The following is a 21,300-nucleotide window of genomic DNA, read 5'->3' as shown; positions in this document are numbered from 1 at the left end:
TGGCCGGTGAACTCTCGGATTCATCTACGTATATCTATTTATCTATCTACGTATTCATGTGGGGCTGTACAATAGAATATTATTATCAGGCTAGTATTGACATGGGAATTTGAACGGAATGGCGGTGCGGTAATCATAATCCAAAGATGGAGGGTATGGTTCATCATGAGCAGGCGGGAGTCATAGCATCGTGATACAGTATACAAGCAACAGGTGGGGATATCAATGCAAATGTGTATGCCAGAAACAATCAAATCATGTCATCCAGTCAGCCAACTTCTAGGCTAGCCCCTTCGCCCCCAGGTTGCTCAACTGCTGCATGAACGCAGCTGTCTGCTCTGCGGAAAACCCAAAGAAGACAGGCCCGTTGAACACAATGTTGGCTGCTGGTTTACTCGACGGACTGGGGGGGTCACCAGGTAGTTCGTCATTCTTCTTCTCGGCAGGTTCGTCTGCCTTATCCACTTTAACAGGTGTGGGAATGGTTTCCATCTTGGCTGGTGGTTTGTCACCGGAGGGCGCACCATGTCCGAAGGGACACCCGCCCTTCTTGGGCGCGTTAGCGGGAGGAGCCGGAGCTGTGTTACCAGGCGGCGGCATAGAGGACAGGCCTGCAGGCGCGGCATTGGGAACCTTGCTGGTTACCGCATCAATTGAGGTTGCAACCGGTGCAGGCGGAGGGGATTGAGGGGGTGATGCGGTTGGAGGTAGAGGCGACACCGGAACAGGGATCCCCCAGGGCCGGCTTGGGGATTCGCCGACACGGATTTCACGCAAGGGACGGTCGAAATGGCCCTTTCGCTCTTCATCCTCTTGTTCGGCCGCCGCCTCTTCCTCCTGCTCTTCTTTGATGGGAGGATGCATGTCCGACTTCATGTCAACTTCCTGTGCCCATTTCTCCACCCTTTCCGCAGACGAGCTAGAGGGTGCCGTGCCATTTTGACTCGGCTCTGGTAGGAATGCTTTATGTTTGGCAGACAAGCCTTGGATCATATTGATAAGGCTACCGTACTTTGCATCCAGCTGCCGCATGGTCTGCCCGTCCCGCTGGTACCGTTGGACACAGATAGCATGGCTTCTAGGGATCTCATGCTTGTGCCTCTCAACATAGTCGGCAATCTCCTCCGGACTATGTTGGTCTAGATACCTTATGGGACAGCGAGAAACCGGGCAGCGAGTGGCCGAGGACCGCGTCGAAGGAGCCCGACTCGAGCGTCTATCACTCTGCTCGGCCTTGATGGGGTCTAGATCGGCATGTCCACACGCATCCCCGTTCTGGTCCTTTAATGGACTGTGCGTCCCATTGGACACCCCATTTTCAGAGGTCTTATTGTTATGCTTCGCAAAAGGACAACGCAAACTTCCCTGCGTGCCCTTGGTAGTGAAGTCTTTTTCTAGGGGAGCAGGCACTCCGGCTCTCGTCGCCACAAGACAGGAGTCGAACTCCGAGAGCTGCCTGGACTCATGAGGTGGTATGATAGATTGGTAACATGTCAGCCCTTCCGTTATAGCGGTCAGGGCAAGATCTCCTACGTTTCCAGACTCGGCCAGCGCCTTTACTACGTCCGGAGGTTTTATGTTTGGTTTGGGATTGTGATCGTATTCGGCATAACGACCGAGCATCTTATCCGCGACGACTTTCGTATGACCGTCAACTCCACCGGGGAGCTTTCCTGCGAGTTTCAAATACTGAGAGCATGTTAGCATATGCATTCAAATATATATAGATATGCATAAAACAGTGCAAGTGTGTAAAGTCTCATCAGATAATACATGACTTAATCGGTCACCGCCGCAGATGCGACTCCTGATCTAGAGCTAATCGATTTTTCTCGTCCTTTGAGACAGCAAGGTATGTGGGGAGGGGATGAAAACTGGATGGATGGGATATTTACCTCCTCGGAGGCATATTTCAGCCTTTGCTGCAAGCTCTTCTCCCTGCAGCTGAGTTGTTGGGTTGTGAGCAACAGAGCTTCGAAAGCTCTGGCCAGGGTTTCCAGCCGCTGGTCTTGCTGCATTCCTGCAGCGATGGGTGCAGGAGACATCATGAGTCAAGGTTAGGTGTTACAGTGTGATAGATATCTGTACATCAGATGGTCTGGCAGGGCACTTCTGCACTGAGCAGAAGTGCGCAATGAGAACATCAAAGGGCGAGTGAGCCAGAGGAGCAAAATAGCCTCAAGCCGAAATAAATAGGCGGAAAGCTAAGCGAGTTGGCCCGTGCTTTACCACGTGATGTGTGCTGTTTTGGGAACAACCCAGATACCTCCGTTATCTGTACTCCTTTGTGGCGGTTGATGCTGCAATGGATTTGGATGACTTGTCTGTGAGGACATCGAGGGGCGAGGGGTAGTAGTTTAGCTGCGAGTAGTTTCGAATAACATAAGGTTGGGCAGATCAAGTACGGAAGAGATAGTGAGCTGGTGGTGTGACATCAGGCATGCATTTGGCGGGTCTCGCTCGCGGGCTGGCCCGATTGCAGGCATTGTCGGATGCAACTCGCTGTTTGTTCCGGTATCAATGGCATTAGTCTTTGGCAATTATGAAGTTACTGTCGATTGGCTGGGAAATCTACTAAGAGTTGGCCGCTGCTATCCGGTGCTTCAGTTGTGACATGCTCGTGAGTCGTGTGGCAATTGTAGTCTTGTTGGCTTTCATCTACTTTGGCTTGCAGTCCTATTCAGTGGATCGCTAACGTGCGCTGGGTCTGCAGTTTGCACCAGGGACCGGGTGGTAAATCATTGCCAGGCCATCATACTTGAGCCAGGGTGCGGTAGGGCGTGTTGATGAACTGGCCTGTTGCCGCTATACTACTTACTGGGTTACTATTATATATATCGTCATCCATGGAGACATTCATATCCCATTGTTGTGGCCCTGGAGTACTATGTGCATCATTTTTGATCCCGTAGATTTATAAGAGCTAGGAACCCTGTCTCGATGAATGTGTAGTAGCGAAAGAGGGCCGTTTAGGCATTGCGGTATCGAAATTGAATTCGTTGGAAGGGAGTAGTGACATTGATGCGAGGATGCTTCATATCGGTTTCTCAAGAATGTAGACCCATACTGTGCGCCGGCATTCAACGAGCATAGCCCGGCTAGCTCAATCGGTAGAGCGTGAGACTCTTAATCTCAAGGCTGCGGGTTCGAGCCCCGCGTTGGGCTGTTCAACTTCCTCTTTCCCTTTGCCCGGCTAGCTCAATCGGTAGAGCGTGAGACTCTTAATCTCAAGGCTGCGGGTTCGAGCCCCGCGTTGGGCTTTCCTTTTTGGTATTTTTTTTGATACCCACCTTCTTTCCCTCTCCCCATCTTGATTGATGCGCCTGTATCAGCCACCAACAAACACTGGCAGGTTCTACATACCAACAACCACCGCCTTGATAGGTTCAGGTTAATGCATAACTATTGGCCATGTATCTCTCACTACCCTTACCCCCCGGCTACAGTACTACCTTGGACCTCGGCCTGAAGCGCCCAGTGCACACATCGGTGATGCGGTGGGATGTCCTCATCGGGAATTCCGCACACCCTCGTCCCTACAGCTCTTCATGTTATCCAATATGCAGCATGTACTCCGCTGCGCTCTGGCGCAACGCACACGAGGATGCGCGAAACGCGACGATCCCGCCGTAGGGTGCGATTCTGGACCGCCTGTTGCGGCCCGGACTAGTCAGGAAACCCCGACCACAAGACGGCCAGCTATCCGTGCGTACATGGCGTGTCTGCGCCATGCATTAGTAGCATGCATAATGCTGCCGCACCTTTGGCTGCAGAGTACCTACCGGCCGTCCACCTACGTAAATGACTGCCTCTCACGTAGCTCCCGGGAAGGAGGGCGTAAAATAGGTGTACCATCCGGGGTCCCGGTACAGATCACAACAGTACGACTACTGTATTATCGTCATACCACAGAAGCCTTCCAGAAGTTCTAGAAGACATGCTTTTGCGCCGCGGGGTGGGAAAAGAGACAGACCATGGGGCACGAGGCCATCCAGGACCAATATCGACGCAGCGATTGCACAGCACACATGCACCAGAAGTTCCGGACTTCCTCGGATATGCGATTGGGATAAGCCTGGTGGAGTCCATTTGATGGTACCTGGATTGGCAAAGGAACATGCGCGTTGGGTCGTATCGGTCGTCGAGACGGGTCGGGGTGCCGTGTGAGCGCATAATTAGCTTCAATTTGACCTCATAATTTGTTTATCGGTTGAGACCAATCGCCGAGCTATCTTAGTTGCCTATGGTGGATACACTAGCTTGCATATACTCCGAACATGAAGTAGGTATGGCGAAGCCTCTGCTCACGCCTTCCAAGTTAACGCGACGAAATATCAGGGACAGGTCCGGCCGTCAATTGCATCTCCTCCGCGGAACGGGCCAGTGACAGCAACCTTGTCGCCTACCAAGAGACACCGATTTATACGGCAGCCACGGAATTTAGTTGCAATGAAATCAGAGGCAGCTCATCGGCATGGAATGGAACTAATTCGAATCTGTTGGGCGAAGCATTAAAGCGTGTGCTGAGATGCCGTTATAACCGCTGCACTTCGGAAAATGGAACCTCAACAGATATTGGTTTAGGTAACTCCCAAACCCTGGGCCATAGGGCGCCGTGAGCTAATGAAGACTAGTATACCACCGCGGTGATACGCCGGAAACGCCGCAACATTCAGCCAGCCTGCAAGCAACGGGCTCCTCGAACTCGAGCTTCTTTAGCATCTCTCGCCTACCAAACAGGAAACCTGTACACTTAGCCAGGACAATGTTGAATGGAACCTCAGCGTGCGTAGGCAGACGCGGCTAGCATGGAGGACCTATTCCAACAATGAAGAGCGATTCCGTAGCAGGCTGATTGTCAGCCACCAGGGCTTCGTCACTAAGACAAGGCCCGGGTTATTGGAATAAGCCAAAACAACTCAAGGAATCTGGCCAAAGACAGCACCCAATGATCAAGCCATGTACCCCGAAGAGAATGCTCGTGCAGGCAGCGTGCCACGAACGCGAGTGTATGGGAAAGATAAGTGAAATCTAGAACAATGAAGGGAAACGAAGAAGGGAATTGCGCCGATCAGATTTGTGGCATACTTGTCACATAAGGTGATGCAGAGGAGGAGTTGATAGGTAGCGGGCCCGACTGAAACATGCTCAAAGGGAGGCCGATGAGAGGACTAGAGTAGATAAGTATGAAGGTAGCCTATCCCAAAACAACCACCGATGATTGCAAGACCATTGGCGAGGTGGTGATGCTGCAGGTCCAAGTTGTCACCGGCGGCGCTCCTAATTAACCGGCGATCCGGTAATTTACGAGTCTTGAGGGGGGAAGGGGATGGCGGGCCAGCCCATCCCAAGTTCGATAGTTGGAGACTATCCTGGATGAATCCTCTAGCGCGTCCGTCGAGCCAGCAAATCGCCGGGCTTATCGTCTAGCGTGAGCGACCACAGCGGTGTGGCCAACCGGTTCTTGATCGCTCCCGAGCTCCATTTGGATGGCCCAGTATTTTCACGTGTGGCCTGGACGGGGTCTAGAAGCCGGTGCTTCGATCGGTGGTGGTTGTGGCTGTGAATGCTGATGGCCTCTCAGACCAGAGAAAACATGGGCTGCCACCGTCACACCACGGGTGAGGACGTAATGAAGCGCATTATTTATAGAATGGGATTGCGAACCGCAGGGACGATCAGGCGGTGGTGAATAATGTAGTAGTGTTGCCCGTGCCGGGGAAAAGCAGAAATGCTATCCGCTCGGCTTAAGGATGGAGTCAGTCCAGCACAGCATGACGATCCCCGGCGGTGATTAACTCCACCGATAGACAGTGGTCAGTACAGAACAGTCAGGCCCTGTCCAGTGGATTGTTTCAGGAACCTCGTAGGTGCCTTACTACTACCCACCTGGGCAGGGAAAAGAGGTACAACTGGCAGTAATCAAACATTTACACCGTAAGTCGCTGCAGCGGAAAGAACGGTAGGGTAACAAGGTAATGGATTAGTAGCATGTTGTATTGAGTAGATAGTATCAAGTCGAGGTCCCAGCGCAGTTGACTCGACCTGTCCACTGGCAGACAATTCTGGCAAAGGCCCGATAGAGAGCGGGTGAACCAGTGAGAGTAATGAATAGCGCGAGGGGTGCATAACCTGGAATCAGTGACTTGCATCATGGCGCCATTGGCGTAGTACGACTTTGGACTGGCTTTAGACGGTTATACGCGATATAGTTCAGCCCGGAGGAGGGGGTGTCCCTCCCTCCACGGATGAGATTGGACTGTTCTCTGAAACAGAAGGCGGACAATGCTTTGGATATGAATGGATGACAGTGCCAACGGACCACCTCACTGACTCACGTTCTGACACCCTCCCAGATGGGCTGATTATAACCAGTTGAGTCTGGATGCTGGCAAAGAAAAGAAAAGAAAAGGTTCTCGACTTCATTGATGGAGGAGGAGGGGCAAGTCTGTTCCGCCGCTTACCATACATACCACCATGCAGGTTCGTTTCCATACAGTACCCGAACTTGCAGGTGTGTCGTCCGTCCAGTCATACTGGTTTTGAAATGCCTTGTAAGTAATTTGTGCGACGAAAGATCTCTTGAAGATTGGAGTAGAGTTTTGACTATATTTTAATTTCTGTATAAGCTTTATAATGATAAAAATTATATGTTGGGGATAAGGCATCTTCAAGGTGACGCCTTCCAGCAATGGTGTACAGTAATAAGTAAAGAAGGGGAACTTACAGGAATATGACCATATCACAGAGATAGATAACTGTAATGTCAATACCACCAGATCTTCACCATAATTTTCTTATTTCCTGTTTGGAACAATTTTCCCTCACATTTCCCCTCCTTCGTCTTTTTCGTTTTCTTTTCTTTTTTTGCTTATCACGCCGATTTCAACTATTTTTACCTTTTTCGATCTTCCTCACCCCTCACCTCCTGGTCTGCTTTTGCTCCCCTCCTTCTACTCCTCCCCCCCTATTTTTTAGTCTCTCTTATTTCTTTCTCTTCCTTCCTCTCCTTCTCTTTCACCATGTCTCAACCAACTTCTACTCCCCCCGTGCAACCTCCTCATGCCACCACCGCCGCCCAAGTCGCCGGACAGTCCTCCTCCTCTTCCGCCCGCACCGCCGAACTCGCCAGTCTTAAAGTAAAGCTGCGTGAGGCCCTGCGCCAGTTCCCCGACTTCCCGTCCCCGGGCATCTTGTTCGAAGATATCCTCCCGATCTTCGCTGATCCCGTTCTGCACGAATCCCTGCTCCGCTGCCTCGAGCTCCACATTCTCGAGAGCAACGGCGGCCAGAAGCCCGATGTCATCGTCGGTCTGGAGGCCCGTGGCTTCCTGATGGGACCTAGCCTGGCCCTGCGCATGGGTGCTGGCTTTGTCCCCGTTCGCAAGCAGGGCAAGCTCCCTGGTCCTTGCGACACCCAGGGCTACGAGAAGGAGTACGGCACGGACTTCTTCCAGATGCAGTCCGATGCGATCAAGCCCGGTCAGAAGGTGATCGTGGTGGACGACATCATTGCTACTGGTATGTTTACTGTTTCCCCTTCTCTCAATTTCACATTTCAGGTGCGAGCATAGTTGCTGATCAACTGAACTAGGTGGTTCGGCGTATGCGGCCGGTGAACTCATCAACCGCAAGGGTGGTGAGCTGATGGGCTTCGTTTTCCTCCTCGAGCTCGAGTTCCTTCACGGACGGGACAAGCTGCCTGCCCCCGTCTACACTCTTCTTACTGGCCAGGAGACCAAGGCTTAAATGACCCTATGACATGCATTCGAAAAACATTACCTGTTCGGAGGACTGCACGCACAAAAAGAGAAAAATCACATACACGCTCGCTCGCTACCACTCCTGGGAAGTGGTCGAACATGCCGCAGACACTGCGGCAGCAACCCCACGGGGTTTCGCCAGAGATCGCTACGGAATCGATCGCATCGACTGGATGGTCGACATGGGACATGATAGAACAAGCAATTCAACTCCCACCCGCCGGGAACGGCACCGAAACGAACCTGACGTGTTCTCTCCACCAGGGCTATAAAAGTTAAAATACTTGATGTTTACTTTTTTCTTACACGAGTCGATGTCAATCAGGCGTGGCATGGAATTTCAACATTTTTGCATAGACTATGAAATAGCAATGACACCATGAAATGTAATAATATGCTATGCTTATATTATAAAAGATCTAGCAAGACATCTATGTCTATTCTATATCAACCCAACTAATTTAACGGAATAGCCGGCCTCATAACCTCCTCCGCCCACTTAGCAGGCAACCCAAGGGTCACCGACTCGCGAATCGCCCGGTTCATCCTGGGAACATACTCCGCCTTAGGCGGACCATTCCGTACCCTCACCTCATCCACATACACCAACACGGGCACCGTCTTGGCCTCATTCCCATCAACATTCATCCACTTAACCACCTCCGCTTCCACAACCCACTTGTTATAACTCCCATGACCCTGCTCCTTCTCCCTCACCATGCCCTCCACCGCCCCTTCTTCAGCAGCATCCGGAGCCGAATAGTCCACGCCCTCAAACCCATCGAGGATCCTCTCATCCTCCTCTCCCATATCATATAATACACCGTACACGGCATCTTCATCGACACCGCCCGCAACACCCACCTCACCGGTCGAGATGCACTCGGCTTGCTGCTTCGAGACGCACATCTCAGCGGGGGGCACGATGTTGGCGTAGCCGCCCTCGTGGATCAGCCAGCGCCATTTAGGAAGGCGGGCGATGGCGAGAGGGATGGAGGAGGAGGGTAGGGCGGTGCAGCGGGAGGCCATTTGCGTGGGGGAGAGGTTGGAGCCGTAGGCAAAGTAGAGGGGTTTAGCGGTACCACTGGTGAGGGTGGTTGTGGGGGGTGGGGATGGGGTCGTGGAGGTGAGTTCGGTGAGAGTTGTTGTGGTGGTTGTGGTGGGTTTGGTTGCTGAGGTGGCAGTAGTGATGTTGATGGGGGTGGTGGTGGTGTCGACGTCGAGGTCTGTGTGGAGATGCATTTTGTGTGTATTGAGTGAGAAGTTTGGTTTGTAGTGGTTGTAGTTGTGATAGTAGAGAGGGATGGGACTGGTAGTATGTAGATATATACTCAAGAAAGAAAGAGTGAAGAGTAAGAAGAGAGAGTGACTAGAATAATAGTACTCCAACCAGCCCAGATAAATAAACCTAAATGGAAAGAGAACAAGTATGTCTTGCTTTCAAAAACAAAAGACCACCTATAAAGAAGAAAGAAAAGAAAACCAAGTATTTATACCCATCCATCCATTGCCCCCCTCCTTTCCTCCAAATCAACTAAATCAGGGACACATTCCAAACCACGTAAACCTTAAACCTCCTCGCTTTCATTTTCGCCATCCCGCGCCGTTCGCCTTACATTATACTTTTCCTTCGGTTCTAAATCGGCAGGGACGGTTTTTCAGTTATGGATCGATTTTCTCCACGGGGTTTTACCGTTTCAACCAATCGGCAAGTAAATCTGCCCCACCGCCACTACTTGTTACTTTCTTCAGCGGTCAGTCTGAGGCTGAGCAAAGCTGAGTCATCTGTGCCACTGAGTTACCCCGTGGCAGCCACAACTACCTACAACCAATACTTTTCGTAACCATTAATCTTAATGGCGACATTTGATGTGACGGGGGCGGATCTTCGGTCGTGGAGGCTAGAGGGGGACCCGAATGATTGCCGATCAATTTTTTATCTTTCCGTTTCGGAGGTTGCCGTATGGAGGTGGCGAGAGATTGAATGGAGATCATCGTTGAGTTGGTATGTGTGTATGTCATGGCTATGGCTTTGGTATGTTAATGTGCGAGGTGGAGGCGGGAGGAGTGACGTGTACTGGGAATGTTACTATGTCATGTTTTATTATACTATGCTATGATGCTATCTTAGGTAGGTAGGTAGTTACTCGTTGCAATGGCTATGTACCAGGGTAGTACATATGTCGTCTCACAAAATATACAAATTATTGATGGGAACACCCTGCGATCGTACTGAATATCGCCGTTTGATTCCCACTCCCGTGGCCTGTCGCAGTAGCTCGTATGTCTCTTGCCCTCCGCCTACCATGATCACGCTGAGAAGCTGGCGTCGCGGGACGCCCGCGGCTGTCATTTGCGTCTCGTCCAGATGGGGCCGCACCAGATGGGGTTCTGCACGGACCGCGGCTAACCCGGGGGTTGTGGTGGTGGTGTCTGATCCGTCGTGCTGCTCCTCGACTTCGTCATCGTAGGAGACCACGATGACGAGTTTCAGGGCGTACCGGGAAGGCGGATACGCGGCGATGTTGCGCAGCTTCTGCGAAAAGCTGCATCCGCCGCGCTTGATCACGAGAACCTGGTGGTTCTGTGCTACTTCTCGGAGGATGCGGTCGTCGCAGAGATCGTCCGCGAAGTAGATGCTGTTCCAGGTGAGGCGTTGCTTGGAAGGGTCGCCTGTGATGGAGACGGTTGTGGCGTCTTCCACGTCGGGGAGTGGGGCGGAGCCGAGCCCCGTGGAGATGGCGGCCGGGAGCAGGAGACGTAACGAGGTTGGTTTCTTCTTCTGCGGCAGGCTGGTCTGGCCTTGCACTTCATCCCGGAGGAGAGTGGATAGGGTGTTGACCAGCGAGGAGAGGACGGTCTTCATGCTGGAGGTCGATGCATCTACGCTGCCGACTTTGCTGTCGACGGCGCTGGAGCCGTGGACGATGGCTCCATTGGCACGTCGAGGTGCAGCTGGTTCATGACTATCATCTGAATCATTTCGTCGACGGATAGACTCTGGGATAACGTCAATGACGATGTCAACCATGGCGGTGTCGCGAACCCGCGTGAAGTTCGGGTCGGTGGGGTCGAGGACATCAAATGTGATTTCCCGTAGAAGATATACCTTCTCGTCTTTGCCCAGCGGCACGTTGTTGATCACCTGGACTCGGAATTCGTCCCCTTCTGAACTGCCAGTTTCTCCTAGAACGGGGACATCCTGGACCATACTCAGCCGTAGGCCCCCGATGGCTTTGATGAAGATGCCATCGCGCACTCGTTCCAGTGATCCGGGGCCCACGACCATACCGGGAAGCGCGGGGAAAGAGATGTCGAGCGTAGGGCGAATTGTCATCGGTGCGCTGGTCGCGTTGAACGGGACCAGCTCTGGAGGCAATGTCCACGGGAAGAATGTGTAGTTGGTGGGCGACGACAAGTCTGATACTGATACGCTCGGGTGATCCCGAGCATAATCCAGAAGGGGGCCTTCTGCCACGCCTCGACTCGGCATAAGATGTAGACGTGCCAGGTTCGCGGCGTGGAACAGATCGGACCGAGCCGCAGTGGATGAGACTCCTAGTGTGGGAGGCTCAGGTGCTGTTGGGCAGGTCAAACTCTCGCTCTCCACGTCGACCGGTACCTGCTTGCGCTCCGCGCGCTGCCGTGCCGTGCTGTTTTTGGGTATAATAAGAGGGTGGCCCTCGGTGGAAAAGACGAACGGCTGATCTAGCTTATTGAGAGGATGGTCAAAATCGTACAGCAGAAACATGTACTTGGCAGTTTCACCCAGGAAGAAGCTTTCCATGCGGTCATTGAGCTCGCCATTGCGGACGTCCTGAATACCGGCCCAACCGCACTTGGTCCAGCATCGCCGTTTCAAATCCCGCAGTACCATCTCACCGACATGCAGGTACCAGGGATCCTTTGTCGCTCGGTAGAGGTAGTAAGTAGATTCGACGAATTCAGGGCGGCCACCGTACCAGGAAAGGCCCTGCTCAATGTCCCCGGTGGCGACATTCCATCGTTCAGGCAGTCCAGAAAACCGAGTCCAGACTGCCGTCGTCAGAAGATGGATGCCGATAGCTTCGTCTACCTCTCCCGCCAAAGTAAGAAGTCCGGGGTAGAAGGCGCTGAGACTGTCGATCCAAAAAGCACGAGTCGCTCCGGTGAAGATGTCTCCCTGTATCAAATGCGGATGCTGATGGCCCTCACCGCGGTATAGGTGACGTTTGATCGAGGCATGAGACTCCTCCCAGACCTTCAGAAAGGCATCTGCCGAGTGCTCATATTCTGAAAGTGGCAAGAAATAGTCGTCCAGAACATGCCATGGGCTGCTGGTATTGACCGGGGGTCGTTCCCCTGACGAGAGGAGCACGTAGGACTTGAAAGCATACTCGAAGAAGCTATCAATCCCTGCGCCAATCTGAGACATCGTATTGTTAGCCACGTCTAAATGCACTTGCTTGAAAACTCACCCCAGTGTAGGAATGAACCCATCTGCCAGACTCGGCATCAATACCAGACCCTATCAGTCCAATATCACTCCTCCTTGCCCAAACGGCCCAGAATGCCCGCTTGGCAAGCTCCTCATACCGCCCATCGCCTGTAAGCCTGCTCAAGACCGTAAACTCTAAGACCAGACTGCCAGCGCCAGCGCTGCAAGTTTCCGTGGTCTCAAAGGTCGAGGAGCGGCGAGGCTTTTGGCACTGTTCAGGATTGGCTTTGTCACACGTAGGGGCTGCATTGAACGGCGAGTTTGCGTAGTACGGCTGCCGTTGCACTCCGTATTTCAGGTTCACTCGAGGGTAAGGGAGACCAGTGTCCGTATAAAACGCGGGCAGGATTCGATTCGCAAGATCGACAGCAAGTCGTAGAAGTTGGCCATCGTAGACAAACCCGTCCTCCCACTCGATGCCGTGACTACCTTCAGGGAAGGAATGCTTATCCCAGGCTCTGGCGAAGTTGGCTTCGGCCTCCGGCGGATTGTATCCGCTGATAGGAAGATCGCCCACAGCAAAAAGATGAGCACTGAGTAGACCACCTAGGGAGAACCATTAATCGATGCATACTCCTCCATCCACAATATCCAATGCCTACCTAATCCTCGAATCACCGTCTCGAACACCTGCACTTTGCTATCCATATCGAACCCTCGACCCCTCTGGCCCTGGCCTGCGGGGCCATTGGATCCATCACCGTACAGTGTAACAAAATCCTTCACTCCGTTTTGAAAGTAATCCCACGCCTTCTGGCCCTGGTCGGGACTCGAGGAAAGTATGGCCAGGGAGGACAGACTGTCGATCAGAGTCAAGGAATAATTTCCCAGGACATCATTGAGCTCTGCATGCGCGGGATTATCTCGGTCGCGAACCAGCGGACGGCATGTTAAAGGGCGTAGTTCGTCTTCAGGAAAGGCGTGCTCGAGATAGTTGTCGAATCCGTGGTAGAACATATGCTCTGTCTCCTTCCTAGACATCGAAAGGTGTCAGTCGATCGGCCTTACACCAGGGAGACTAGAAATCTCAGTTATGAGTGGTGAGAATTACCTGAGCTCCTTAACCTGATCGGTCCGCATGCCCTGGGCCATGGCGAGCCACAGCGACAGCTGTAAGACCCAGGTCAAGATCCATGCTGAACGGAGGGCGGACATCTGCGAGTGCCAACATCCCGAGCGCATTACCGCAGTAGCGAAACAGTTATCAATGGCATGGGAGCGCGTTGATGAACTGTTGAATGTGGAATCCCCGCAGACCGGCGAACTGAATTGCCTCCAGAGAAAGGGTTCCTGGAGGGAAGAGGCTTGAGGGGAAGTTGGTGGTGGCAGCGGTGCCGCACGTGAGGTCGTATTCAATCCGCGGCGAACCAATTTGCGGCCAGATATCCCGTTCACATTCTCTCCACTCCCCCCTTCCCTTCGGACTACAGGATCCCTTAATTCCACTATAGGGGATGTCTATATTATTAATACAGATTTTTTGATGAATCAGCTTGCTTACGGTGGGCCTCGTTCCCGGATAATTTCACATTTAGACGGTTAAGATGTACTTTGCAGTAGAAAACCAAGCTTAATGAAATAGCGCTCAAACAATGCTGGCCGGATAGATCAGTGTGTATATGCCAATGTAACTCCCGCTTCATCCAAAAAAATCAAGTATAAACAAAACGAAGAAACAGCATATGGTTGGTGATGAGAAAGTCGCCAAAAAAAAGGAAGGAAGTAAAGTCACAGGGGATATCTCGAGTAAAGGAAATACAGATGAAGGTGATCACAGTGTCGCTATATAAATGATTTTGCGGATAACGAGACGATTATGGATGTCATTGTGTCGGTGAATCCAGCTTCAGTATGTCGAGAAAAGAGAGAGAGGGATATGTACGGGTCACGGTTGATGCCCTGATTCTTCAGGAATGCGCCATTGCGTGAATGATCGGGGTTGCGCTTCTATCACATAGTCGACGCCGTTGTCAGAGGTGTAGCTAGGCGGCCGTGGGATCCGCGATTTGTTGCTCCCATGCCTGCCGACGCCCTTTGGCGCGTGTGCATTGTTATTCTCGATGCGCTGCCAATACAGCAAGTCGGGGTTAATCCTCTGCATATAGAAGTCAGCGGGACTGGTCACCATCAAAGAAACGAATGATTCCTGTAATCATGGCGATACTTACCACACTTTCCCGCCAAAGACCGTAGGCGGGAGGAGGCGCTGTGACCTTTTCGCGTACGGCATTCGGGCTCGCTGCTCCAACGTCCTCATCGCCAGCCAAAATAACGTGGATAGGACGCGCTGGTTGCGCATAGCCGGCTGGCCCTGCCCTGCTGGGTATGCGGTTCGTAGCGACATCAGAGTCAGGCCGTCGTAACAGTGCCATCAAGAAGCGCGTGAGAGAATGACAGAAAACAATGCCAAGAATTAAGATCATGAAGATGAGAAGAATTTGGAGTTCTCGGCCCAATGTCGTACGGGAAGCAGCGAATGCGAGGTAAATGGCGATAACGAGTATGAGGAAACATGCGGATATAACTAGCGTGATCAGTCGCCTCCGCAGTTTCTTCTCCTTCAGCCGTGATACAAACGATTGCCTGCATCGGAGGTCTTCAGGGTCTGGCGGGGGGTGTGCTCCATGCGAATCTCGTCCTGAGCGCGCATGCGACCGTGCTTCGCCGGAGCTTCCTGCTGCTGCGGACTGCAACTCAATTGGGACATACGGTCCTCTTGGCGCATATTGAGATGCAGCAGCATCTCTAAGAGAACTATGCGACGGTGCTGGTCGACCAGGTAGACGCGATTCGCGACGCCCAGCGCGGTCACCAAGGATTCGTTGTTCCAGGTCGAGACGATGGTCGGCTACCCATGATGTGAATCGCTCCTCCCGATTGGGAGCTCGTTGGACTTGGTCATCTGCGATTGACCCACTGGAATTGACATGCGAAGAGCGATCGGGCGAGAACATGCCGGGGATCGAGCTGGAATGTGTTGTCGATCCCGAATGAGACAGCTGAACCGATTCCATGTCAACTCAAACTAGCAGTCGTACAATGACATCTGGACAGACGCAGGGCGCGACTTTCAAGTGCTTCGCAGAGATCACTGATGAGTATTATATGCGTCGATAGTGGGAACTCCAATCGCGTATATGATATGTTCTGCGTTGATATGTACTGCCCACTTCCGCATTCGTTGAACAACACACAAATAAGCGTCGCGGGAACGCAGAACCGGATGCAAACCGCCTGGAATGAGGGCCTTTACGACGCAAAGCGGACAATTGCTAGCGAAGGCGGATATCTGTGGCCGAACTGGGAAATTGGTTATGATTTCGGACGCTATACATTCATAATGAAGATCGAGCCTGGGGTGTAGGAGGGGGGCCCAGGGGAGAGCAGCATCAGACGCAGGAATCCCGATCGCGAAGTCACAGGACACGAGCGATGGCGACCCAAAGGCAATTAGATTGGTGAAATTGTATCGGGATAGAGTAGAAGAAAAGTGGATGTTGAAACGAACGCGCAGAAAAAGCGAAGGAACAGGGCGAGCACCAGGCCAGCCGGTTAGGAGAGGGCGATTCGGTTCAGCACGGAGAGAGCGAGAGTGAGAGAGGTCCGACGAACAGTAAACTATTATACCCGAATGATAGTTCCGGACGGAGAGGGGATAAGATATCACAGGGGAAAAAGCAAATACTAATGGGCAGATGCCGATAAGAATGAGGAGGTAAAGATGAAGAAAGTGGAAGCAAAAAGAAACGTTGGAAAAAGATACTAGTAGCAGAGCCTCAGATGTTGTTGTATGCAAGCAAGAACGAAAGATCCATACTATGAACCCGGAATAAACAATGAGATGGGGAAAGCGAGCGAGAGAGAGAAACAGAGAGAAAGGAAGAGCTGAGAGGCAGAGAGTAACGAAAGAGAGAGAGACACTTCCCGTTCCCCAATGGGTAATTATTACGGGCGACTAAGAGAGGGAAGTGGTGCTGCTAAGCAGCTTAGTTGGTTACAGACAGTTTCTCTCTCTCACACGCAGGTCTTTCTTAAACAACTTTTGATAGTAAGTAGTAACTTTCATTCTGCCCTTTTAATATTATTATTAGCCATCATTTCCCTATCCTACCCACTTCTCTACGTATAACTGACGAAACTGGAATCCAGTTTGCACGACCGGCCTGATCCGAAAAAAAATTATTATTAGTAGCTGATTAGCTGGTTGATGGACTGCCGAATGCTGATTTGGCGTCTCTCCTCGTTCTTCTGCTTTAGGGGCTGACCATTTTACCCCTGGATGACCCACGTTGCCCTGATATAGACACGGACACCATTCAATACTAAGTATAGCCACAGCTCCCCTCCCTCGGCCCCCTCTCTTCCCCCCCCCCCCCCCCAAAACCAAGTCCGAGCTGTCCGATAACAACCCGCAGCTGCTGCATAGCTATTGATCTTACGCCATAGCTGTCTTCATCTAAGAATTGAACTATACTAGTTCACTAGTCTGGTCTAACGGACCTGTGCACTGGTAACTACATCTGTGCTCCTTGACACTCTTCCCCGTGGCATCATCAAACTTATCGGACTCTCTCACTTTCGGTTCTGACGGGCCGATGCTTGGATGCGGGTAAAGATTATACTACCAATACTAAACTAATATTAAGGATGGCTGTGGCTCCTCGCGCCTGAAGGAAGCCAACTGTTTCGGTCTCACAGTCAGGGCCCCCTCTCTTAGGACCCTCTTCCCAAGGGGGCCAATCGAGCGCCAATGAATCCCTCGACGCGCTGGTAATTTTTATTAAAAGCGGCTACCACAGCTTACTGAGACAAAGCTGGGGTCACTTATCGCCATGATCTTCCAAGGTTATACAAATGGAGTGCGAGCCATTATCATTCTGACGTATATTATTACACTTGTAAGGCATTGAACATATGGATATACTGCGCTCCACGGGAGGGTATTCAAATAATGGTGGTAACCATTACCCCGTCATGCGGCCGGCCGTTCTCCCCGGTCTACCCAGAATGGCTAATCTACCAGCCTTGGTTGACACATTTCAACCGGCAAGCAAGGTTGATGCTGGAAGGTTCTCTTGCCATCACTATTCGCCACAAGTCTAGCTAAACTTGATGGAGCGGGGACCCGGAATCTGCTGTCATAGATAAATGCTGTTCGTAATGAGACGGATTAAACTCGCGGGTGTGTTGGCTGGGTGTGCTGCACATGCGCTTCCCCTCACTTGCCAAGTTCACCGAGCATGAGCGTTCTATCGGACGATCCCGAGACAACTATAGACAGACATTAGTATACCAACGACTTTCCCCAAGCCCGGTGTGACTTACTGATGGGCTCATTGTTTGGTGAGAACCGGACGTCATTGACGGTCCCCTTGTGTCCAGGGAGCTTGTATAGGATTTTGCCGGACTTCGAGTTCCAGACTACGACACTTCTGTCACCGCTGCCCGCCGCAATCTTCTCTCCACTTGGGTCCCAACTGGCCCGGATAAGGTTCTTCTCCAGACCGACCGGCGCCCCGTCAAATGTCCTGACGTGTCGGTTGGCCGGTGCGAATGGCCGGATGTCCCACGTGCGTACAGTCGAGTCGTGTGAGTTGGAAAGAAGAGTTTGCGAGTCGGGCGAGATTTCGAGCGAGGTGATGGTTTCCGTGTGTCCCGCCATGGAGTAGACGATGCCCTTCTTCCGTAGATCCCAAGCATGAATAGTGTTATCGATACCACCACTGTAGATTTCGTTACCCGCCTCCGAAAGCGCCACTGCCGTGATGGGCAACTCGGTTTCCAGATATTCGATGGCATCCTTTTGCCGGGGATCCCAGATGCCTATGCAGCCGTCGTCACTTGCGCTTACCAGCAATTCCTGGCCTCTTTTGCTTATGTCAAGACAATTGATAATCTCCTCGTGCCCAATGTGCCGGCGTATCCTTTGTCCGGTCTCGAGATCCCAACTAGCGAGCGTCATGTCGGCCGATGCGGAAAATAACGTTCTGGAGTCGCGCGACCATTGAAGATCAAGAACTGCTCCCCGATGACCTGATAGCGCACCATAGTTTTCGCATTGTCCGTATGTGTTCCAAAGCACTGTTGTCGACACTGTGATTAGCCTGCACTCTCTAGCCACCATAACCAGACGAAACACGTACAGATAGATCTGTCCATTGAGCCCGAAGCAATGTGCTGGGCAGTGGGATCAAACCGCACCGAAAAGATTTCACCAGAATGACCTAGTATTATCCATTATATGTTAGACTTGGTCGTAAGTCACCGCGGTGGTGCAGCTCACCATTCATTTCCATAATCGGTGCTTGAAGCCCGCTGGTGCGGGGAACCTATAACCAAGGTCAACAGTGGAACTTGACAAAAACCTCACTCCTCCAATAACATGAGACAAAGCATACTGATTGAATCAGAGCTCCATTTTGCGACGAGCTCTGGACGATGGCTGTGCTATCATTGAGACCGGCGTCGGACTTCTTTCGCTTGACGACAAGCTGGTTTGATGAGCCAAAGGCTTCTTGCGCAGGTCGCTTTTCCCCCGACATCGTTGGAAGTAAATTTAGCGGGCGAGCTCAATCAATGGGTATGCGAGTCGAAATAGGGATGGAGGCTGAGTGTAGAATGCAATCAAGCCTAGTAGCTGGGGAAATCTGGACTGGACGCGCCGACCCGGACTAAGTCTTGCGTCCGAGGCTCTAAGCATGGTTTCTGCGTAAGCGCCAACCAGCCGCGCTAGGCGCCGAGCGCTGGTCCACCAGGCGCGTGAAGCTCCGCCTCAGGCCCCCTCGGTCCACCGAATCAAGCGGGGAAGAGTGCGCATTGCTCTTGTCATTGTTTACCAGCCGCTTGCACACTTGAGTTCTTTTGAAATTTTGCGTCGTTTGTATTTATTTACTTTGACTCCGGGCTTAACGAGCGTGATTAGCAATCATGTCATCTGCAACAAAAGCTTCTAGGATTGGGGAAGAGTAAGCTGTTCATTTACCTCCCTTGACCAGTAACCCCTTACTAACGTTCTGAACCCGACAGGCTGTGGAAGTCAGTAAGCTGCATGCGCATAGTTGGCGCTCGAAGGCCCCTCAGGAACCGAGCGAAGCCAGCTTGAAACGGACGGACAACTGACATACTCCCGACCTTACCAGGACGAGAGTTGACAAAGTGAACGCTGAGTTGGTAACATTAACGTACGGTACAATTGTCGCGCAACTTTGCCAGGACTACGATGGAAACTACCAAGAAGTGAACAAGCAACTGGAGAAGATGGGCTACAATATTGGAATGCGACTTATCGAGGACTTTTTGGCCAAGTCGGGCGTGGGCCGTTGTGCTAATTTCCGGGAAACAGCGGATATGATCGCAAAGGTATCTTGAATTCAACAGGCGGAGCACTTGGCTGAGACTATATGGACCTCTGTGAGCTGACGAGTGTTATGCCAACTGCAGGTTGGGTTCAGGATCTTCCTCAACATCGCGCCCACGGTCACCAACTGGACGAGTGACAACAACCAATTCTCTCTCATATTCGAAGAGAACCCGTTGGCGGATTTCGTTGAGCTGCCCGATGACGGACGGGCTCAAGACGAGCTGTGGTTTTCCAATATTCTCTGTGGAGTTCTGCGGGGTGCATTGGAGATGGTAAGACGGCGTGCTGCAGGGAGTTGATCTGTTCTCTGCTAGCCACTTCCATGCATATCTGTGCTAATTCTGGGAACAGGTGCAAATGCAGATCGAGGCGCATTTTGTGAGCGACGTTTTGCGGGGCGATGATACAACGGAAATGCGGGTATCACTTGTAAGATACATTGAGGATGAGATGCCACCCGATGAGGAGTGATAGCGTCAGCCGCATGGTTCTGAAATTGTTTATACACGTAGAGGCGTCTGGTGTTATGAGGGTTTAATCCGCCGATATGGAGCTGCAGTTACCAATGAATACTACCTCTATTACGATTTATGATTGATACTGAGTCTTGCATCTGTAATTCCAGTCTAGAGTTCTCGCACTAAACCCCATTTACATAGAAGGTCTCCTGCAGGTCACCAGATCAAAACACCAATTCATTGTCACAGACGGACAAGATGAACAATTGCATGAAAGCGAAATTAACGAGAAAAGGAATATACAACGGATATCAAGGCCTAGAACATGACCTGTCAATATAGTAGATCCCATCTTTACAAAGGGACGCTCTCCGAACCCGGAGCATGGGGATCTACACGGGTGCCATTAGTATGACAGGCGCACTGGTACCTCATCAAGGCGGTGTGAGATTCTGCCATCCCGGAGAAGACCACCGACGCGATTCAGGTCCCTGTAATTTAACCGGAGAGAAAACCAGCTTCACGGTAATTGTATTTCACAGGCTTGAGAAGTGATTTTAGACGATATAAGACTACAAAATGTGTATGATATGTAGTGTAATGATTTTCCGGTGAATCAAGAGCGGAGCAATCTCAATTTAAATGTCGATAGATTCAGGCCAACACATCTCCCACGGAGGACGGCCCGCACTATTCACGACTCGGCAGTGATCGGAGACTGACGGCCGTGACCTGTACTCCGTCTGATTGATACAACGCGATCCAGTCTGATCCTGCTGATCTAGCTATGGAAAAGTGTAATCACAGAGCGGCAGGGCCCGGACTTTGTCCCGAAAGAGCTAGGATAGAGATACCGTGCGCGGGGAAGGGTAGAGATCTCAATTGATATCTTAACTCGTATGATGTGCAACATCAGTATCTAGACTGCTAACAATTCAACACAGAAGTCCGGGGAACGGCAGGATGGGCAGATCGGCGCAGGAAATCCTCACCCGGCGGGAGAGGCACCACGTGATGCGCTAGACCAAAACGGGAGCGAAGCATCCCATCATTCCCAGGGTGTGCCAGGATATACGCGGTGGCGAGTCTGCGATTCAGGAAAAGCAGCCTCAAACTGTCAAATAGAGAATAAGTGATGGGGGAATCGCTATGTTATTCACTTCTTATAAAAAAAAGTCTTCTAGTGATCTCGATGATTTGAGAAACTCATTGAATACGAATTGTCTATTTCAAATTTATAGT

General features: G+C 51.6%; 9 protein-coding genes and 2 non-coding genes across 11 annotated transcripts; 6 read left to right on the top strand and 5 right to left on the bottom strand.

Annotated features, from left to right (window-relative positions):
• Window positions 1-66: 66 nt before the first annotated feature.
• BO87DRAFT_379635 (uncharacterized protein) lies at window positions 67-2,353 on the bottom strand. The gene is made up of 2 exons (XM_025624088.1): window positions 1,896-2,353; window positions 67-1,689 (listed from the first exon to the last, which is right to left on the bottom strand). Exons 1-2 carry the CDS (start codon window positions 2,016-2,018, stop codon window positions 280-282), a joined length of 1,533 nt encoding a protein of 510 aa, XP_025476211.1. The 5' UTR covers window positions 2,019-2,353; the 3' UTR covers window positions 67-279.
• Window positions 2,354-3,092: 739 nt separating this feature from the next.
• BO87DRAFT_t214 lies at window positions 3,093-3,165 on the top strand. The gene has a single exon. It is a non-coding gene; the product is annotated as a tRNA-Lys (tRNA).
• Window positions 3,166-3,187: 22 nt separating this feature from the next.
• Window positions 3,188-3,260, top strand: BO87DRAFT_t215. Its single transcript has one exon. It is a non-coding gene; the product is annotated as a tRNA-Lys (tRNA).
• Window positions 3,261-5,186: 1,926 nt separating this feature from the next.
• On the top strand, window positions 5,187-6,193 carry BO87DRAFT_400203 (uncharacterized protein; the record flags this gene model as incomplete). The annotated part of the gene is made up of 6 exons (XM_025625503.1): window positions 5,187-5,255; window positions 5,367-5,431; window positions 5,898-5,906; window positions 5,943-5,975; window positions 6,019-6,090; window positions 6,172-6,193. The coding sequence occupies 6 exons, from the start codon at window positions 5,187-5,189 to the stop codon at window positions 6,191-6,193; spliced, it is 270 nt and encodes an 89-aa protein (XP_025476210.1).
• A 651-nt stretch (window positions 6,194-6,844) lies between these two features.
• BO87DRAFT_379634 (adenine phosphoribosyltransferase APT1) lies at window positions 6,845-8,187 on the top strand. Its single transcript, XM_025624087.1, has 2 exons — window positions 6,845-7,521; window positions 7,595-8,187. Exons 1-2 carry the CDS (start codon window positions 7,023-7,025, stop codon window positions 7,747-7,749), a joined length of 654 nt encoding a protein of 217 aa, XP_025476209.1. The 5' UTR covers window positions 6,845-7,022; the 3' UTR covers window positions 7,750-8,187.
• BO87DRAFT_379633 (gamma-glutamylcyclotransferase family protein) lies at window positions 8,150-9,463 on the bottom strand. The gene has a single exon (XM_025624086.1). The coding sequence runs from the start codon at window positions 9,003-9,005 to the stop codon at window positions 8,220-8,222; it is 786 nt and encodes a 261-aa protein (XP_025476208.1). The 5' UTR covers window positions 9,006-9,463; the 3' UTR covers window positions 8,150-8,219.
• A 403-nt stretch (window positions 9,464-9,866) lies between these two features.
• BO87DRAFT_366499 (seven-hairpin glycosidase) lies at window positions 9,867-13,531 on the bottom strand. The gene is made up of 4 exons (XM_025621840.1): window positions 13,292-13,531; window positions 12,843-13,213; window positions 12,221-12,786; window positions 9,867-12,168 (listed from the first exon to the last, which is right to left on the bottom strand). The coding sequence occupies exons 1-4, from the start codon at window positions 13,420-13,422 to the stop codon at window positions 9,952-9,954; spliced, it is 3,285 nt and encodes a 1,094-aa protein (XP_025476207.1). The 5' UTR covers window positions 13,423-13,531; the 3' UTR covers window positions 9,867-9,951.
• Window positions 13,532-13,954: 423 nt separating this feature from the next.
• BO87DRAFT_149422 (uncharacterized protein) lies at window positions 13,955-15,479 on the bottom strand. The gene is made up of 2 exons (XM_025618167.1): window positions 14,409-15,479; window positions 13,955-14,335 (listed from the first exon to the last, which is right to left on the bottom strand). The coding sequence occupies exons 1-2, from the start codon at window positions 15,252-15,254 to the stop codon at window positions 14,126-14,128; spliced, it is 1,056 nt and encodes a 351-aa protein (XP_025476206.1). The 5' UTR covers window positions 15,255-15,479; the 3' UTR covers window positions 13,955-14,125.
• Window positions 15,356-15,695, top strand: BO87DRAFT_271153 (uncharacterized protein; the record flags this gene model as incomplete). The annotated part of the gene is given in 2 exon segments (XM_025618907.1): window positions 15,356-15,598; window positions 15,618-15,695. Coding segments are annotated over 2 exon segments (321 nt in total), but the record flags the coding sequence as incomplete, so codon positions are not given.
• A 1,415-nt stretch (window positions 15,696-17,110) lies between these two features.
• On the bottom strand, window positions 17,111-18,888 carry BO87DRAFT_379629 (WD40 repeat domain-containing protein). The gene is made up of 5 exons (XM_025624085.1): window positions 18,639-18,888; window positions 18,524-18,569; window positions 18,384-18,464; window positions 17,566-18,321; window positions 17,111-17,511 (listed from the first exon to the last, which is right to left on the bottom strand). Exons 1-5 carry the CDS (start codon window positions 18,780-18,782, stop codon window positions 17,459-17,461), a joined length of 1,080 nt encoding a protein of 359 aa, XP_025476204.1. The 5' UTR covers window positions 18,783-18,888; the 3' UTR covers window positions 17,111-17,458.
• Window positions 18,889-19,039: 151 nt separating this feature from the next.
• BO87DRAFT_379628 (TRAPP complex core subunit BET3) lies at window positions 19,040-20,168 on the top strand. Its single transcript, XM_025624084.1, has 5 exons — window positions 19,040-19,205; window positions 19,267-19,275; window positions 19,380-19,599; window positions 19,681-19,872; window positions 19,952-20,168. The coding sequence occupies exons 1-5, from the start codon at window positions 19,168-19,170 to the stop codon at window positions 20,069-20,071; spliced, it is 579 nt and encodes a 192-aa protein (XP_025476203.1). The 5' UTR covers window positions 19,040-19,167; the 3' UTR covers window positions 20,072-20,168.
• The last annotated feature ends 1,132 nt before the right edge of the window (window positions 20,169-21,300 follow it).

The sequence above is a fragment of the Aspergillus neoniger genome (assembly GCF_003184625.1).
Source record: "Aspergillus neoniger CBS 115656 unplaced genomic scaffold BO87scaffold_34, whole genome shotgun sequence".
NCBI lineage: Eukaryota > Fungi > Ascomycota > Eurotiomycetes > Eurotiales > Aspergillaceae > Aspergillus > Aspergillus neoniger.
The sequence above is the reverse complement of the archived record's forward strand: the minus strand, read 5'-3'. Positions and strand labels throughout refer to the sequence as shown.

Bases quoted from the DNA above. Each gene is read 5' to 3' on its own strand.
- BO87DRAFT_379635 (XM_025624088.1), bottom strand. From the start codon at position 2,018: ATGCAGCAAGACCAGCGGCTGGAAACCCTGGCCAGAGCTTTCGAAGCT. The intron at 1,690-1,895 runs GTAAATATCCCA...ACATGCTCTCAG, and splicing joins TGAAATATGCCTCCGAGGAG to TATTTGAAACTCGCAGGAAA.
- BO87DRAFT_379634 (XM_025624087.1), top strand. From the start codon at position 7,023: ATGTCTCAACCAACTTCTACTCCCCCCGTGCAACCTCCTCATGCCACC. The intron at 7,522-7,594 runs GTATGTTTACTG...CAACTGAACTAG, and splicing joins GGACGACATCATTGCTACTG to GTGGTTCGGCGTATGCGGCC.
- BO87DRAFT_379633 (XM_025624086.1), bottom strand. From the start codon at position 9,005: ATGCATCTCCACACAGACCTCGACGTCGACACCACCACCACCCCCATC.
- BO87DRAFT_366499 (XM_025621840.1), bottom strand. From the start codon at position 13,422: ATGCGCTCGGGATGTTGGCACTCGCAGATGTCCGCCCTCCGTTCAGCA. The intron at 12,787-12,842 runs GTAGGCATTGGA...GGTTCTCCCTAG, and splicing joins GACGGTGATTCGAGGATTAG to GTGGTCTACTCAGTGCTCAT. The intron at 12,169-12,220 runs GTGAGTTTTCAA...ACGATGTCTCAG, and splicing joins GGGTTCATTCCTACACTGGG to ATTGGCGCAGGGATTGATAG.
- BO87DRAFT_149422 (XM_025618167.1), bottom strand. From the start codon at position 15,254: ATGGAATCGGTTCAGCTGTCTCATTCGGGATCGACAACACATTCCAGC. The intron at 14,336-14,408 runs GTAAGTATCGCC...TTCTATATGCAG, and splicing joins GTCTTTGGCGGGAAAGTGTG to AGGATTAACCCCGACTTGCT.
- BO87DRAFT_379629 (XM_025624085.1), bottom strand. From the start codon at position 18,782: ATGTCGGGGGAAAAGCGACCTGCGCAAGAAGCCTTTGGCTCATCAAAC. The intron at 18,465-18,523 runs GTGAGCTGCACC...GGATAATACTAG, and splicing joins ACCGATTATGGAAATGAATG to GTCATTCTGGTGAAATCTTT. The intron at 18,322-18,383 runs GTACGTGTTTCG...TGTCGACAACAG, and splicing joins CTCAATGGACAGATCTATCT to TGCTTTGGAACACATACGGA.
- BO87DRAFT_379628 (XM_025624084.1), top strand. From the start codon at position 19,168: ATGTCATCTGCAACAAAAGCTTCTAGGATTGGGGAAGA. The intron at 19,600-19,680 runs GTATCTTGAATT...TGCCAACTGCAG, and splicing joins CAGCGGATATGATCGCAAAG to GTTGGGTTCAGGATCTTCCT. The intron at 19,873-19,951 runs GTAAGACGGCGT...TTCTGGGAACAG, and splicing joins TGCGGGGTGCATTGGAGATG to GTGCAAATGCAGATCGAGGC.